At 41.7% G+C, this 14,994-nt stretch overlaps 1 protein-coding gene across 3 annotated transcripts in view; it reads left to right on the forward strand.

The window, feature by feature from the left end:
• Positions 1–12,829, forward strand: part of Mcr (macroglobulin complement-related) — a 253,503-nt gene extending 240,674 nt beyond the window's left edge. For all 3 annotated transcript variants that reach the window (XM_075877217.1, XM_075877218.1, XM_075877219.1), the window contains exons 32-35: positions 1,083–1,279; positions 2,908–3,082; positions 3,173–3,278; positions 12,253–12,829. In XM_075877217.1, coding sequence (XP_075733332.1) covers positions 1,083–1,279; positions 2,908–3,082; positions 3,173–3,278; positions 12,253–12,449 — 675 coding nt within the window. In that variant the 3' untranslated portion in view covers positions 12,450–12,829. The remainder of the gene's footprint in view (positions 1–1,082; positions 1,280–2,907; positions 3,083–3,172; positions 3,279–12,252) is intronic.
• Positions 12,830–14,994: the final 2,165 nt, after the last annotated feature.

Below are 14,994 nucleotides of genomic sequence, written 5' to 3' on the forward strand. Positions count from 1 at the left end.
CACACACGCTTTTAAAAATCAAGTCGTGGCGATGTTTGAAACACGTAAGCCACCCATCCGAAGCAGCGAAGTCGTTGATGCCCAACATTTCAGCAAGCGATGACGCTTTTGCCGTGACGACTTCACCACTGAGAGGAAGTTTGTTGTTTCGTGCCTCTCTGATCTAAATCAGCAGTGCTTCCTCCAACTCGGGGTAGGCGCCGGTGCGCATCCGCTTCCGCGATGTCTTGAATTTTTCACTTTCAAATGCATCCAATATTGAGCGCTTATTCTTTATGAAAGTCGACAGCGTTGTTAGGCTTAATGCCGTACTTTCTTGCAATGTCTTGTTTGGCTGTACCTCCCTGGTCAACTTCCTTCAAGACTTCGACTTTCGTCGCTAGGTCTAGCGTTCGGTAAGGGCCAAGAGTTGCCATTATCAAACGTATGTCACCACCACAACACTCAAAATCAGAAGCGCGGAAACACGTGTGGAATCAACCCAGCGCGCGGGTGACGCGGTGACACACTCGAGTCTCGACAAAAGTCAACTAAAGAGTCAGTCGATGCCGCCGATGCGATTCGCCAGCGTTAAAAAGATTGCCGCTTCAATATCTGTGGCGCTGCGGACAGTAGTGATGGCGAAGACACCAGCGCGGTCCGGCAGATGTTTTGGCTTATGAAAAGTTCCCCATTTTACTGTAAAATTACGGTCGCGACGAGATTGTCGATTGAAAAAACTTCTAATTAACCAATATTATGGGTTTTTAACTTCGAATTATCGAGCATTTTTTTCTATACTATTGCATGCAAAACTGATGGGACCACTTGCTCATTTCTAATTAACCGAAACTTCCAATTAAGCGACTTCGAATTACCGGGAGTCGACTGTATTTTGGCGATCGTGAAATTGTACTTTACTAATACACGAAAAATCGTTTAGCTCTGTAGTGTCCATTCAAATATTTTGTGTATCTCCCAGAAGCGAAATTTGATGAGGTTGTTCTGAGAGTAATGGTTGAGGTTATGTGTAAAAATATTGATACTGGTGTAATAATTTATCTGTCAAAAAAATGTGACTTCATCATGTCTTTTCCTTACAGATACCCAATGCATGGGGTGTGATCATTGTGAAAGCACAAGGTACTGGCCTGGCCATTGTTCAGCTGCACATAGAATACAATGTGGACACTTGGAGGCATTTGGTCACACCCCCACCGGTGCCCGCATTCGCATTGAACGTTCGCCAATATTCATATGGGAGGAACAGCTCCTATGTGTCATTTAGGTCATGCCAAAGGCAAGCTTGTTTCACTTTCTTTTGATATGGCTCTCATGTCAAGTTCCTTTGACATTGAAAGGGGTCCTGCAACACTTCTCAAGCTCAGTTGGAAAACATTGCCAGTCTGTAGTTAAGGTTTTGTAGTTCCTAGTGTTTTTCTGGATGTTTAGTGCATGCCCATTATAACACCGAACATATCAGCAATATTGTTAATTGCAAGGATCATGAAAGTTACAATTTCATGTTAAAACCAGTCCAGTTTTGCTTGCTTTATCTTTTTGTACTACGATCACAGAAAGGTGCTCTCAGCCTGTGGCATGTAGAACTGAAAGCTTGGCCACTTTGTGACAGTATCTAAAGATATTTTAACTTAGTGCACAACTATGTGGACACAAGAGAAGAAGGGACAAATTGCAGCGCTGCGGTTTGTCCCTTCTTGTGTCCGCATAGTCGTGCGCTGAGTTCAAATATGTTTAAACCTGTGACTTATCGTTATAAACTCTACTTGATGAGATCAAATAGTTCTTACAGTAGTGGATTCACGAGTCAATGGACTCCAATAGTTCTCTCATTTACTAATAACCTTAAAGGCTTCTCTTTTGGCCTTTTTAAGCGGTATTATTAAATTGTGCTTTTGGCTGTGCTTGTACAGAACGAAGCTCGTTCTTATCAATAATGCAGGACAGTACTGCACCCCACCCGGCAAACTTGGAAGACTTCTACATGAAAGCAGCCCTGATAACTTAAAGTAATTCAAAGTTTCTGAGACTCCACTGAAGATAGAGCATTGTTGTTCAAGCGCAAATAGAAAAAAATAATTTGACATTTTGTTCCTTTGTTAGCAAAGCAGGAAAAAGGCATCAATCCAGCACTACTGTTTCATATCAATTCCCTCTGTTCTATTTTGTTGCATTTGGATAATTCATAAGTGCTCTCAGTCATTGACATTTTTGATAAAATGAGCAGAGAATTGCCCTGACCACTGATGGAGGGTGAAAAAAAATGAAAAGGTTGTATTTCCATGGTAATAGAAATTGTTACCAAATTGAGACCTAGGCTACCAGTTTGATACCTCAACTACCATGTTAAAACGAATATTAGCGCGATGCAAAAAGGAACGGTTACCCCATTTGTTTGGAACACTTGTTGGTTAGAGCATTTGTTTGTGAAAAGCTAAGTCGGCCACCCATCGGGTTCAAATAATGCAAGCTAAATTGTTTAGGACAACTTCATGCTTCAGTGAAAAGGATAATTCAGATATAGTGCCTTGGTTGTAATGATGTTTTACTACACTCAAGCCTCACAGTGAAGTTGCATCTTACATGAAAGTTTGTTACTTCCCAAAATTTTTTATAAGAGTATATATGTAAGACTATATTGCAGGAATATTCTTTATTTACTTATAACTGATATTTTGTTATATCTGAGTTTGTTATGTAGAGGTTTGAGTGCATGTAGTTCTTAAAAAAAATGTTGAACTGTCTGAATTTTTCTACATGTCCACTCTACAAACTTGCACTTTAATCGACCCAAGTGTTTTCATTTGCATGAAGTGGCGTGATTTAGAATTGAATTTTGAGGTATTTTTATGGAGAGTGATGTGCATGTGGTCTGATAGTAGATGCCGTGTCTTGTTCTCACTCCAGCTGGATTCGTACTGAAGAGAGCCCAAGGAGTGGTATGGCTGTGCTTGAAGTGAACCTGCCGTCAGGTTACTACATTCAGCAGCAGACACTGGATGCATATGTGCAGTCTGGAGCTGTGCGTAACCTTCGGGAAGCTCGATATGAAGAGAAGAAGGCTGAAATCTACTTTGATTACGTGTGTATCTTTAACAAGCATTATGTTGACTGTTTATCCTTTGCATCGCTAAAGCAGTGTTCTCATCAACATTGCTTTTTTTTTTTCTAGCTTGACACATCACCCATCTGCGTCAACTTCACTGCCCAACGCTGGTACCCAGTTGCCAATATGACACGGTTCATTTCAATTCGTGTTTACGACTATTATGCTCCAGGTGGGTGTTGATTGGTTTTTTATTGCGACATGGTAGGTTTACTAAAATCAAGTCGTACTCATCTAATGTGTGCATTCAGTTGGTTAGTTTGTTCAGTTAGATTTAAAAGCTTTTCCCCTGCATTTCAAGTGGATAATAGGATAATGAATGTTAGTGAACTTGTTTTTTTTTTTCTTGCTACCCACTGTCCGAATTTTGTGTAGTCCGGATGCATATATCAAACTCGAAGGGGATCATGAAAAATTTTGATATATAGTGATAACTGGAAACTAAAAATTTGCATATAATCTTGTGTAATGCAAGCATTAACATGCTCATTTGATCGCAATACGCTAAAAGAACAAGGTGAGAACTACCTAATGTCAAAGTTGCTGCACTTGATTTCACATGAAAATAGTAGTCCATAAACTTGTCTTGTTTCTTGTGCTTCGTCATGGCCATCCAGTCATCCTCAATATACTACTGAAACTTTCTAAATGAGCAAATTGAGCCCCTTTTCATTGTGCCGCAACATCAGTGAATGATGCTGAGCACCAATGCAAGCTGTGAAGAAAGGTGGAAGGCCGTTAAGGGCAGGCATTGGCATCTTCATTATTGCTTGGGTTCACTTCTGTGGCATTGGGAATGTCAGCCATGATCTCAGCATTGATGCAGTCGAAAACAGCTATGTCATAATCTGCACCAATGAAGTCACTTGCTGTACCCCATTCAAGAAGGCGCGTGTACATGCCAATGAGTTGCTGCATTCCCTGAGGTGCCGTTCACATTGTCAGCAGTCATGATGCAACCTAAGTCGTCACCTGGCTCCAAGCACGCAAGGAAGCAGTTCATAAAGGTGCTTTGCTGCACATTGTTCTAAGCACCAGTCATTATTTTTATCATAACTAGTGGGTCACTGTTTAGTTCGACTCAAAGGTGAGGAGTTATCAGGCACCAAACGAGAAGTGCACAATCCCACAACACTACATTAAACAATGCTGCCCACAAACAACAAAGGAACGAGCTCTCACAGTCAACATCTTGGCGATGGTGATAGCACTTGTGCCTTTGTAGCAGTTAGTGATTGCCTTGGTGTCAAAAGCAAGAAAAAAGTAGTCTCTGCGCTAGCCTTACTTTTTTCGTGAGAAGTTCATGTAGATTTCTGCTCTGTTCGATATAGCCAGTAATTCTATATATCCGAGTTTGATATATCCAGGATCGTCTGTACACATGAGTTCTGTGGCAGGAAGCTGCTGAAGAAAAGCATCCCCAGCACATTACATAATGCATAATAGGAAATGTTGGTAATGAATGTTTAAATATAGAAAGTAAGTCATAGATATGGTTAAAAGTTCAACTATGACCTTACCTGGAATTCAGTTCCATGGTAGGCTTGAGATATGACTAGTACTTAAAGCAAAGAAATTTTAGTGGACACAGCATTTATACACTTAAGTTTTCTTACTCCATCGGGCGAAATTTAATAACCTGCCTCTGCAGATAGTAAATCACACTCTTGATGATGAATCATGTGGTGGCGGTTACACCCTCAAGGCCTTACATCAATGCACACTATTAAAAGAGCTGTCAATTTATGCAAAAGCACACATGCTCATCTCAAAGGAGCTGTTTTGCCCCACTAGCATAGATAGTGTCGCATGTTTCTGTGTCATGCGGTGTCATTCCTGCTGGACACAGCAATAGCAGCATGAACAACAGAAGCATGAACAGCACACTGAGTACTCCTGTGGAACTTATAGCAAGCGCAGCAGCTGCTGTAAATAAGCCAAGAATCAAGAAGGGGAGTGAGCAAGTAAAAGGAAATAAAAGTGGTAGTAGTGATTTTAATGTCACCCCGGCTATCAGCTTCTATATGGGCGAAGACAGGAGAGCAAGACTGCTTGTGGGTGTTCCTAAGGCAGTTGTGATGTATTTTGACGTAGTGGTGTGAAGTTAGGAAACATGCTGATTTCTGCTACCCATAAGGGTGCATGGCGTTGTAAAGTGGGGCAGGGGCAGTTGAAAGAGAGATAAACAAAGAGGACATTTTTAATGTGAGTGCCATACACTATAGAGAGTACCAGGTTGGAAGACATTCCTCCTAGGCTTGTGCGAACAGTGAATTTTCAGGTTCAAAGCGAATAGTGATTTTGGTCTAATAATTTCGAATTCAATCTAAATAGTATATATGACATATAAAAAATGGGCATATTTATCATGGCTTAACTTACCTTGTGGTGTCTCGAATTGGCGAGGGAGCGCCACGCCCCGCTCTTGGAGTGAAAGGACACCGTTGACAAGGTCGGTGCAAACCAAACAACACATACATTTATTTAACTAATTTACAAAGACGATATCATCCGCCGAATTGATACATCAATCGTTATTAGCCCGCTAAGTCATCATTACACAAAATTACCATACCCACAAACATAACACAAGAGCACACAAAAAGCGGCGTCACCAACGCTTCACTCACCACGGGGGCCTACTGCAGGTGGCCCGCGGTGCCGTCCACGGCAGACCCACCGCGAGAGACAACCGTCTGCGGCAGCTGCCACGCGCAGAAGAAGCTCGCTCAACTCTCGCCCGCTACCAAGGCTTGCCTTCTGCCAGGGGTGACGATGATGACAGTGGTAATCAACGCCACCTACCACCCGGTAGCTGTAACTCGAAATGTGGCCCTTGGGCGAGACAAGTGTGCCACACGGCGCAAACAACCCTACAGGCGGTGTCAGCACCCCCACATTCCCCCAACCTTATATCAAACCATATCCCGAAAACAAAGAGATCAGCACCACAAGCCTTAACAACCAAAATGACATCACATGTTCATAATGCCTTTGCACCACGACACTGCCACCGGTCGACACTGCTGCACTGTCCGGCTCGATTTCACCTCAGTACCGGTCCCGCAACAACAACGTTGCCGTTGGCGCGATGATAGGTCACTCGTGCCGACACGTTTCCCGTTGCGACCAGCACTCACTAGGGCGCCGGACTGCAGCCAGTGCGCAAGTCCCAGGCATCTCCATTGCCTGACCTCACAACCGCATTCCTGGCCAGTGACGCTGACGATGTGCAGAAGACTGTCGGCTGTGAATGACATCCCTCCCGCTGAATACATCAACAAAAAACACTCAAAAGAAACAATGGAGCAGGGCCTAGGGAAGGGAGCATCGGGCTTTTCGGCCACGTGGTGCGATGGTCAGTACTGCTAGCTAATACATCGGCGGCAGTCGATACGCTCATTAAAATACAACAAAAATCACTTTTTGCTAACTCGTACATCGCAAGATAAAAAAAGTGAGGGAAGCAGAGCGCAACACCTCAACGCCACGATGCACCTAGTTGCGCCACGTGCAACAGGCGGCTGCGCAGAGCGTTAGGCTTAATGAGTCGCTCGACAACAACCGGCATCCACCCAGCACCCAGCCTAGGCACTGCAGAGGCAGCCGCGAGGAAACATCCACTCTGTGAGGTGGCCCTATCCCTCGCCGCACACAGCAGCTTACCGAGCGATCGGCGTCCACCGCCCCGGGCGGTGTCACGTTGCCCCGGCGTCGAGCCGCCAACAAGTCAGAAACGACGCCCGGCTCCCTGAGCCCAAAGAGATAGAAGAAGCTATTTACAGAAAATCGGACCACCCACGAGGCTTCCGTACTCACTCTCTTCGGGCCTGGCCTACAAACCATGTGCTCGAGGCCTTGCTCACCCCAGAATGCGGATCGCATGGCTCTCGTCCTAATTCAACAACGTTTTTGAAAACTAACAAAAAAACACTTGCAAGCAGAAAAAAAAATAAAAACTTGAGTGCGAACAAGTTCAAACACGCCACAAAACCAATATCCTCGCTTCTCTAGAAAGCACACCACTGACGCTTGCAATGAGAAGTCCCCCCTAGGCCTACTCCACGCTGGCTCTAACAAAAGCCTGTATCGAACCGCAAAAACTGTCGTCCGATACTTCAAGAGCTCCTTGTTAGGCAGCCAGTGTGGGGTTTCGAATTGGCTGGCAAGCGAGCACCACGCCACGCTCTTGGAGTGAAGGAACACAGAAGACGCGGTCGGTACAAACCAAATAATATACATATATTTATTTAACTAATTTATAACGACGATAACGTCCGCCGAATTGATACATAACTCGTTATGCAATATGCTATGACATCGTTACACAATAACACGACAAGTCTGATTTTTCAAGACTGTAATTTTCCGGAAATCCCTAGACTGTGGTGAAGTACCATCTTCATGGAAAACAGCGAAAGTTTTGCCTTTGTATAAATGTGGTGATAAACAACTCTTATCTAATTACAGGCCAATATCTCTTACATCACAGTCATGCAAGATGTTGGAACACATTATTCACAAGCATATCATTGAATTACTCGACTCCAATGAAATTCAAACGTCTGCTCAGCAAGGTTTCCGTCAAGGCTACAGCACAGTTACACAATTAGTCGATTTTGTTCATGACGTCGCCTTTAACCTAGACATAGGAAATCAAATAGATGCCATTTTCATTGACTTCTCTAAAGCTTTTGACCCTGTTCTTCATTCTAAGTTGCTAGTGAAATTAGATACCATACTCAATAATTCCCATCTTGTTTCTTGGGTCGCCAGTTTGCTGTATTATCGCTAACAATTTGTTTCCTTCAACTCAGTGGATTCATCCCTTGTTGACGTCACGTCAGGTATTCTTCAAGAATCTGTACTAGGCCCATTATTATTCCTCATATATATTGATGATTTACCTAATTGCACATCATCTAAAATAAGACTTTATGGTGATGAATGCGTATTATACGAAGCCATTAATTCTGCGGAAGATCAGCACCGTCTTTCACAATGGCTGATTTCTTTCAGCTCTTGGTGTGAAACATGGCAGATGAACGTCAATTGCATTAAAACAGTCGTCATGTCATTTACCAATGCACAGAATCCGTTTTTGTTTGATTATTACTTCGATGGTATTCAACCCAAAAGAGTCTCACAATATAAATATTTGGGTGTGATTCTGACAAAAATCTTTCCTGGACCAACCACATTGAATATATCAGCGCGAAAGCTCTAAAAAAGATAGGTCATTTGCGCCGTACTTTGGCTAAATCTCCCTGTGATACCAAATTACTTCTGTATAAAACGTTGATTCGCCCTATTCTAGAATACGCATCTATCTCTTGGTGCCCTCACAAACAAGGTGACCTAAAAATCTCCGATAGCGTTCAACGTAAGGCCATCCGCTTCATATGCCATAACTACAGCCACAGCTTCTCACCAACAAAGGCTCTACAATCACTGAACATTGTTCCATTACTTTCTCGTTATTGTATCGAATCTTTAAAACTATTTTATACAGTCATCAACTCCTCTCCTGGCATCTTTGGTGGTAACTACATCGCATTTATGGAAGAATCTTGCACCCGCAGCTCCCATATCCTGAACAGAAAGCCTTTACTTGCTCGTACTAACACATTCAAATTTAGTTTTTTTCTACGTACTATAGACCTCTAGAATTCCCTACCAGGCAGTATTCGTTCACTATCTTTACAAAATTTCATTGATGCCGCTATATCCCATTTAGAAATGAGGTAAAGATCGTGTTTGCAATATAATAGTGGAGTTTTCTTATGTATTGCTGTATTGTAATTCAGTTTTATTGGTGCTGCTCTGTTTGTATTAGTTTTGTATAACTCATCCACTCCTGCTGTAGCCCCGCATTAGGGCTGCAGTATATTCAAATAAAATAAATAAATAAACATACTAACACACCCAAGGCGGCGTCGCCAACGCTTGACTTACCACGCGGGCCTCCGGCGTCGCAGCCCGCGGTGCCACGCACCAAGGACCCACGCTAGAGACAACCGCTCGCGACAACCGCCACGCGCAGAAGAGATTCGCTCAACTCTCGCCCGCCAACAAGGTCTGCCTTCCGCCAGTGGTCACCGCCAGTGCTACCACTCTACCAACAGCGGTAGTCAACGCGAACTCAATGCCATCTATCTTCCGGCAGTTGTCACCCCTGAAATACGGCTTTTGTGCGAGACAGGTGTGCCACGTGGTGCAAAAACTTTACAGGGGGTGACAACCTGCACAATATATTTTTTTTAATTTAAATAGGGCCTCTATGCAAATTTTCAGGCTTTTGCGAATAGTGAATTTTAGTTTCAAAGAGAATTCGAAGTGAATAGTGATTTCGATGAATAATTTCGAATCGACTTCGAATAGTATGTATGGCATCTAAAAGAAAGGGAATATTTATCATGACTAACCTGCACAATATTTCTTTTGAATTGAAATAGGGCCCGTATGCAGATGCCATTTTTTTTGTCGTTCAAAGTAAGTCGAAACAACCTTGGGTAGTAGTTTTGGTTAGATGCGAGTGATAACCTGTAAAATACTTCACATTTTGAAATTTATTATACTTGGAGCATATACACCATCATAAGAAGCTTAATAAAATGAGAATTGATTTTAGTGTAACATATTTCTTAAAGGGGCCCTGCAACGCGTTTTCAAATAGCCATGGAGCCAGTAAACATGCTCGTTGCCTCACAAATTCACCGCCGCAAAGTTTCTAGAATCAGTCTAGTATAAGTGGAGTTCCAAAAGTTTCTCACTCGCTGCAATTGCATTCTCTCTTCTCGTCCGATAAAATAGCTGGAATTTAAGCAGCGAAGGCAAAAGAAAATACACAGGCAAAGAGAAGGCAAAGAGAATACTCTTGGTTGTGACAAGTGATTTTTGAGCTTGTGTCATTTGCGGAGGGAAGAAAGCAATTTTTTGTTTGATAATTTATTGTGAAATACAAGCCGTGTGCTTCACTATAATATTTGCCTCGTGTGTTCTCGGTAGCCTCGACTACCAATCGGCAGCTTTTTCAGACCATGTTTGGCAAGTGTTGCAGGGCCCCTTTAAATGTGAAGGGAAGCTTTGAGGCAAAGTGAATTTTTCTTGGATAGGTATTTTCCAGCTTAGCATTGCTACATTGCAGTGAAATTACTTCTACTATTGATGACATGCGGACCAATATACACCTATTCATTTATTGCGAATACTTCGAAAATATTCGATAATTTAAATTAGGATCAAAGTGAATTCGAATATTCAACTATTCATTCGAATATTCGAAGCATTCGAATATTTGCACAAGCCTATAAATTTTATTTCTTTTTTTTGTTCAAAGGAAGTCAAAACAACTTTGAGTAGTAGCAGGATTTTATTTTCAGCAGGATGCGAGTCATAACCCTTAAAATACGTAACTTTCTATACTTTAATATACATGGAGCATATAAGCCATCATAACATGCTTATAAGCTTGATAAAATTAATTGATTTGAAGACAATATTTTCATTTAAAGGGACCGTCCGACTTTTAACTAGCCTAGGAATGGATTCACCAAGGAAGCTTATTGCTTCATCAATTCATTGTCCAGTACGCGTAGAGTTGCAAAGATTTCTTGCACGCTGCAAGTGCATTCTTTCATCTCGTCTCGACAAAAGCGCTGTAAGTTAAGCGGGGAGGGTTGGCACGGGGAAAGAAAATACGTCACGCGTGCTTTCTGAGCTTGTGGAGTCATTTGCCAAGAGAACAGACCAATTTTCAGCTGGCTTTGAGAATTTATTATAAATTGCGCAGCGCATGCTGCGCTTTAATATATGGCTTGCATGTCCTCGGTGGCCTAGACTACTAATCGGCAGCATTTTCTAACTATGCCCAAAAAGTGTTGCAGAGCCCCTTTGAATTCGTAGGTGGGCTTTGCTGCAGAGCAGATTTGTTTTGGATAGGTTTTTTCACGGTTTAGCACGCCTACACTGTAGCGAAACCACCTTCGGATTAATATGCATCTATTCGTTCTCTGTGAATCCTTCGAAATTTTCAATAATTTAAATTCGAATCGAAGCGAATTCGAGTACCCTACTATTCATTCGCACAAGCCTGATTTCTTCTCATTAGAAAATTTGGTGGGCGCCCGTCGGTACTTGGATTTAAACCCAGTAAAAAAACTTGTTGTTGGGCTAGTTGGTAGATAATTTTAAAAAATAATTTGGGCGCAAACACACAAGACATTCACACACACACATCCAGAGTGCTGTCCGTGTTCTATGTGTTTGATGCCTGGTTGTGTGTGTGCGTGAATGTGTCGTGTTTTTGTACTCCAATTATTTTTTAAAAACCCAGAAACTCATGCATTGAAAGCTAATGCTCAATTAGTTACCCATTGCTGTTGTTTTAGTGCATTAATACCATAGAAGGACAGCTCACCTTCTCACATCATAGCATTACAACATTTCATTTGTCCTTGTCTCAGCTGCTACCAAAGCATATTTACTTGAAAACTCAACTTGCTGCTCAAGCTGGAGGATAACGAGAAGGGACACAAGAAATACCGCATACTACCAACTGTTTATTGTCGTTTCATGAAACCAATATATAGAAAAGCCAAACGGTGCTACCAGGCTTGCCTGGTAGCGCAGTATATTGTATATATAGGCTTGTCTAGATATACAATATATAAGCAAGCCAAACTCGACTTGCTGCAAGTCGAGTTTTCAAGTATGAACCAATTAGTCTGCAAAGAAGTATTTCTTCAGCCAATTTACTACTAGTACTTCAATGTTATTGCTGTATAATGTCTATAAACACGGATGGATGGAAAAACCGTATTTTTTTTTCTGGCAGAATAATGGCCCAGGCTCAGGTGTCCCATGTCCGGTCTACAAACAGGACTTCATAAATTTTTGTAAAACACCAAACTTTCTGACTGGGCCTTGTGAGGAGGCCCTACACAAACTTTTCAATTATACCACTTCTTGTTCAATATTATAAAGTCACCTGTTATTGTTATATGTAATTAAAGTTATTCTTGAATATTTCAAGAGCAGACTCTATGCACACTTAAGTTGAATTACCACGCATGACTCCTGTATGAGTCGATGTTTCTGCATGTATGTGGGTACATTACTCACTGTTTTTTATCCTTTCTTTTCAGAGCGGTTCAATGAGACAATGTTTGAAGTGTACAACTTGTATGCACTCAGCATCTGCCATGTGTGTGGCTCCTACCAGTGCCCATACTGCCCAGTGTTCAACAATGCACCAACATCTTTTGGCCAGAACCAAGAGCAAGCTGTGCTGTCTCTGACTGTGCTTCTGACAGTGCTTTGGAGGCATCTGTTGAAAGGGTAGCTGGCTGTTGTGGTGCTGTGACAGTTATTTTTCTCAAGCAACAAGAACAAACTATCACAAAGACATTGCCATTGCAGCTGTGCAGTCTGCTTCAGTCAGGACTTCATTGTGCAGCATGCTGTGGGTTTCCTGTTGGGGCTGGTTCCAGGAAGCCACAGCCTCATTTTCCTCGTTCTTTTTTTTCTTTTCCCACCATCGGCAAGGTGCATTCTGTTCAGTCGCCGGATGAATGTATACCTTCATCACTGAAATGAGGTATGGGGCAGCTTGAGATTGCAAGTTTGTGCATTGCTTGGCTCAACGAAGATGCCCATTGGAAAAGGCACCAGTCAGTCAACACAGTTTTTATAGGCGCCTTTCTTTTCCATATGTTTGTAATTTTGGCATGCGAGGTTCTACTACATAATTTTTTTTTATTTAGCCCTGTGCAGAGATTGGCAACTACTTGTGATTTTTAGGTTCATGATTTCAAGCATTCATTTGCATCGCAACATTTCTTTTTTATTTTTGCCATTTAATGTTCAGAGCCAAGTTTTACTTTAGCATTCATCTGTTGTGAACATCTAGTAGTAGTCATCAGAGTTTGACATATCTAAGCAAGAGTTGTGTTATATATATGTGTTGAGTGCTTGTTTATTTTTGCATTATTTTCATATGCAGCATTTGTCACTATCATAAACCTTTAGCAGTGTTGTTGGACATACCACTTGCTCGAAGACAATGATGATGGCAGTGATTGTTTTAGTTGTGTTCATACTTTCATTTTTTTTTTTTTCACAATTTGAAAGCAATAGTCATCATTTGTGTAAAATTAATCAACTTCACAGAAGGCTGCTGTGATTCAAGGGAAAGAATGTTCACTGAAGGCAGGTCAAGCGTATCATCTCCTATTTGTACAACATTTTATGTGAAGTAAATTATTGCTACATATAACTTTCCACTGATAAAATTGACATTGTTGTATATCATTTTGCAATACCTGTACGTGTCATACAGGTATGTATGTGGTTAGAAATCAATGCAGGAGTGAAATCTGGAAGAAACCAGAAATTCTGACTTCGATTATTCAAGCAGCTATAGTTTCAGAACTCTTGTTGGCAGCCTCCCATTGCATCTATCTGCACTGCTGTTTTTGAGGAAGAATGCAATTGCAGTGTTTGCACTAAGCAACTTCTGGAAGATATGACCATTTAATTAAGGAGACCAAAACATCCTAGCCTGTCTTTAACTTCCCTATATTTGTTTTTCCATCTGCAGTAAAAGTAATTATTGGAGGCTGCAGCTTTTTGCATTGATGTCCTTTCCCTTTATTGTGACAAATCTCGCAACTTGCTCACTTGTTACTATAAATAAGTGCATCTTACCTAAAAATATACAAATGGGCATCTTGAGCCGGAGTGAATTGTGTGCTACATCGCTAAATTCTCAATATAAACATTGATCTTGGAAAGCTGCAACAACCAACAAGTCCATAGGTTGGGGTGGGTTGTTATTGTATGTTTGAATGACGCATGGAACAACTAAGTCCTGCAGGATTATTTGGAGCAATAACACAGGGCACACTGAGGCCTGAATATGATGCTCTGTGCTATTCATCCTCCTGTCTTGCCAAAAAAATACTGTAAATACAGAGAGATAAAGTGTGTTTGTGCTTCCCTGTGGCTCTTTAATTTTAGGATTTTGAGATAGAAGCTGCCACACAGGCAATGCACTCCTGTGTGAATGCAACCATACTGTTGATCTTAAATTAGATTGTGAATGTGTGGTTTATCAAGCTATTTTTTTGTAACCATTTGCATGAGTCATGTCAAGTAACAATATGGGATAAAGAAAGATAGCTTTTGTATGTGACTTGTACATGCACAAGTGGTGTACCTAACTCTGAGTACATTTGCGAACAACATATTTAAGTCATAGGCGACATGACTGCACGCCACTGTAATGAGGCTGTCAAAACCAATATACTTATGAAGCAGGGGAACTGTGCATTATTCTACTGCCTCTAATTTGGGCACTGCAAGCAAACAAAAGCATGGAATGTAGATTACTCAGTGGTAACCATTTATGCAGTGTTCAAAATCACTGCATGGCATAAAAACAGTTCAAATGTTTACGCGTGTGTGAGTATTAGAAAATCTTCCATGACAAATCGAACGGCATCTTATAATCTTCGGCTTTGCCTTTCGTATTCATAAATACGAAAATTTTATAACAGTGTACAACCATTTGATATTGTGAATGACACACAAATGGACATTATGGGCAATTGATAGATAGGTACGTGGGGTGTAACGTCCCAAAACCACCCTATGATTATGAGACGGCGTAGGGGAGGGCTCCGGAAATTTCGACCACCTGGGGTTTTTTAACGTGTACCCAAATCTGAGAACATGGGTCTACAGTCTTTTCGCCGCCATCGAAAATGCAGCTGTCGCAGTCGGGATTCAATCCCGCGACCTGCGAGTCAGCAGTTGAGTACCTTAGCCACTAGACCACTGTGGCAGGGCGACAATATGGCAAGAGTATCAGAAATTTATGCCTGGAG

Source organism: Rhipicephalus microplus, chromosome X (assembly GCF_043290135.1).
Source record: "Rhipicephalus microplus isolate Deutch F79 chromosome X, USDA_Rmic, whole genome shotgun sequence".
NCBI classification, from domain to species: Eukaryota; Metazoa; Arthropoda; class Arachnida; order Ixodida; family Ixodidae; genus Rhipicephalus; species Rhipicephalus microplus.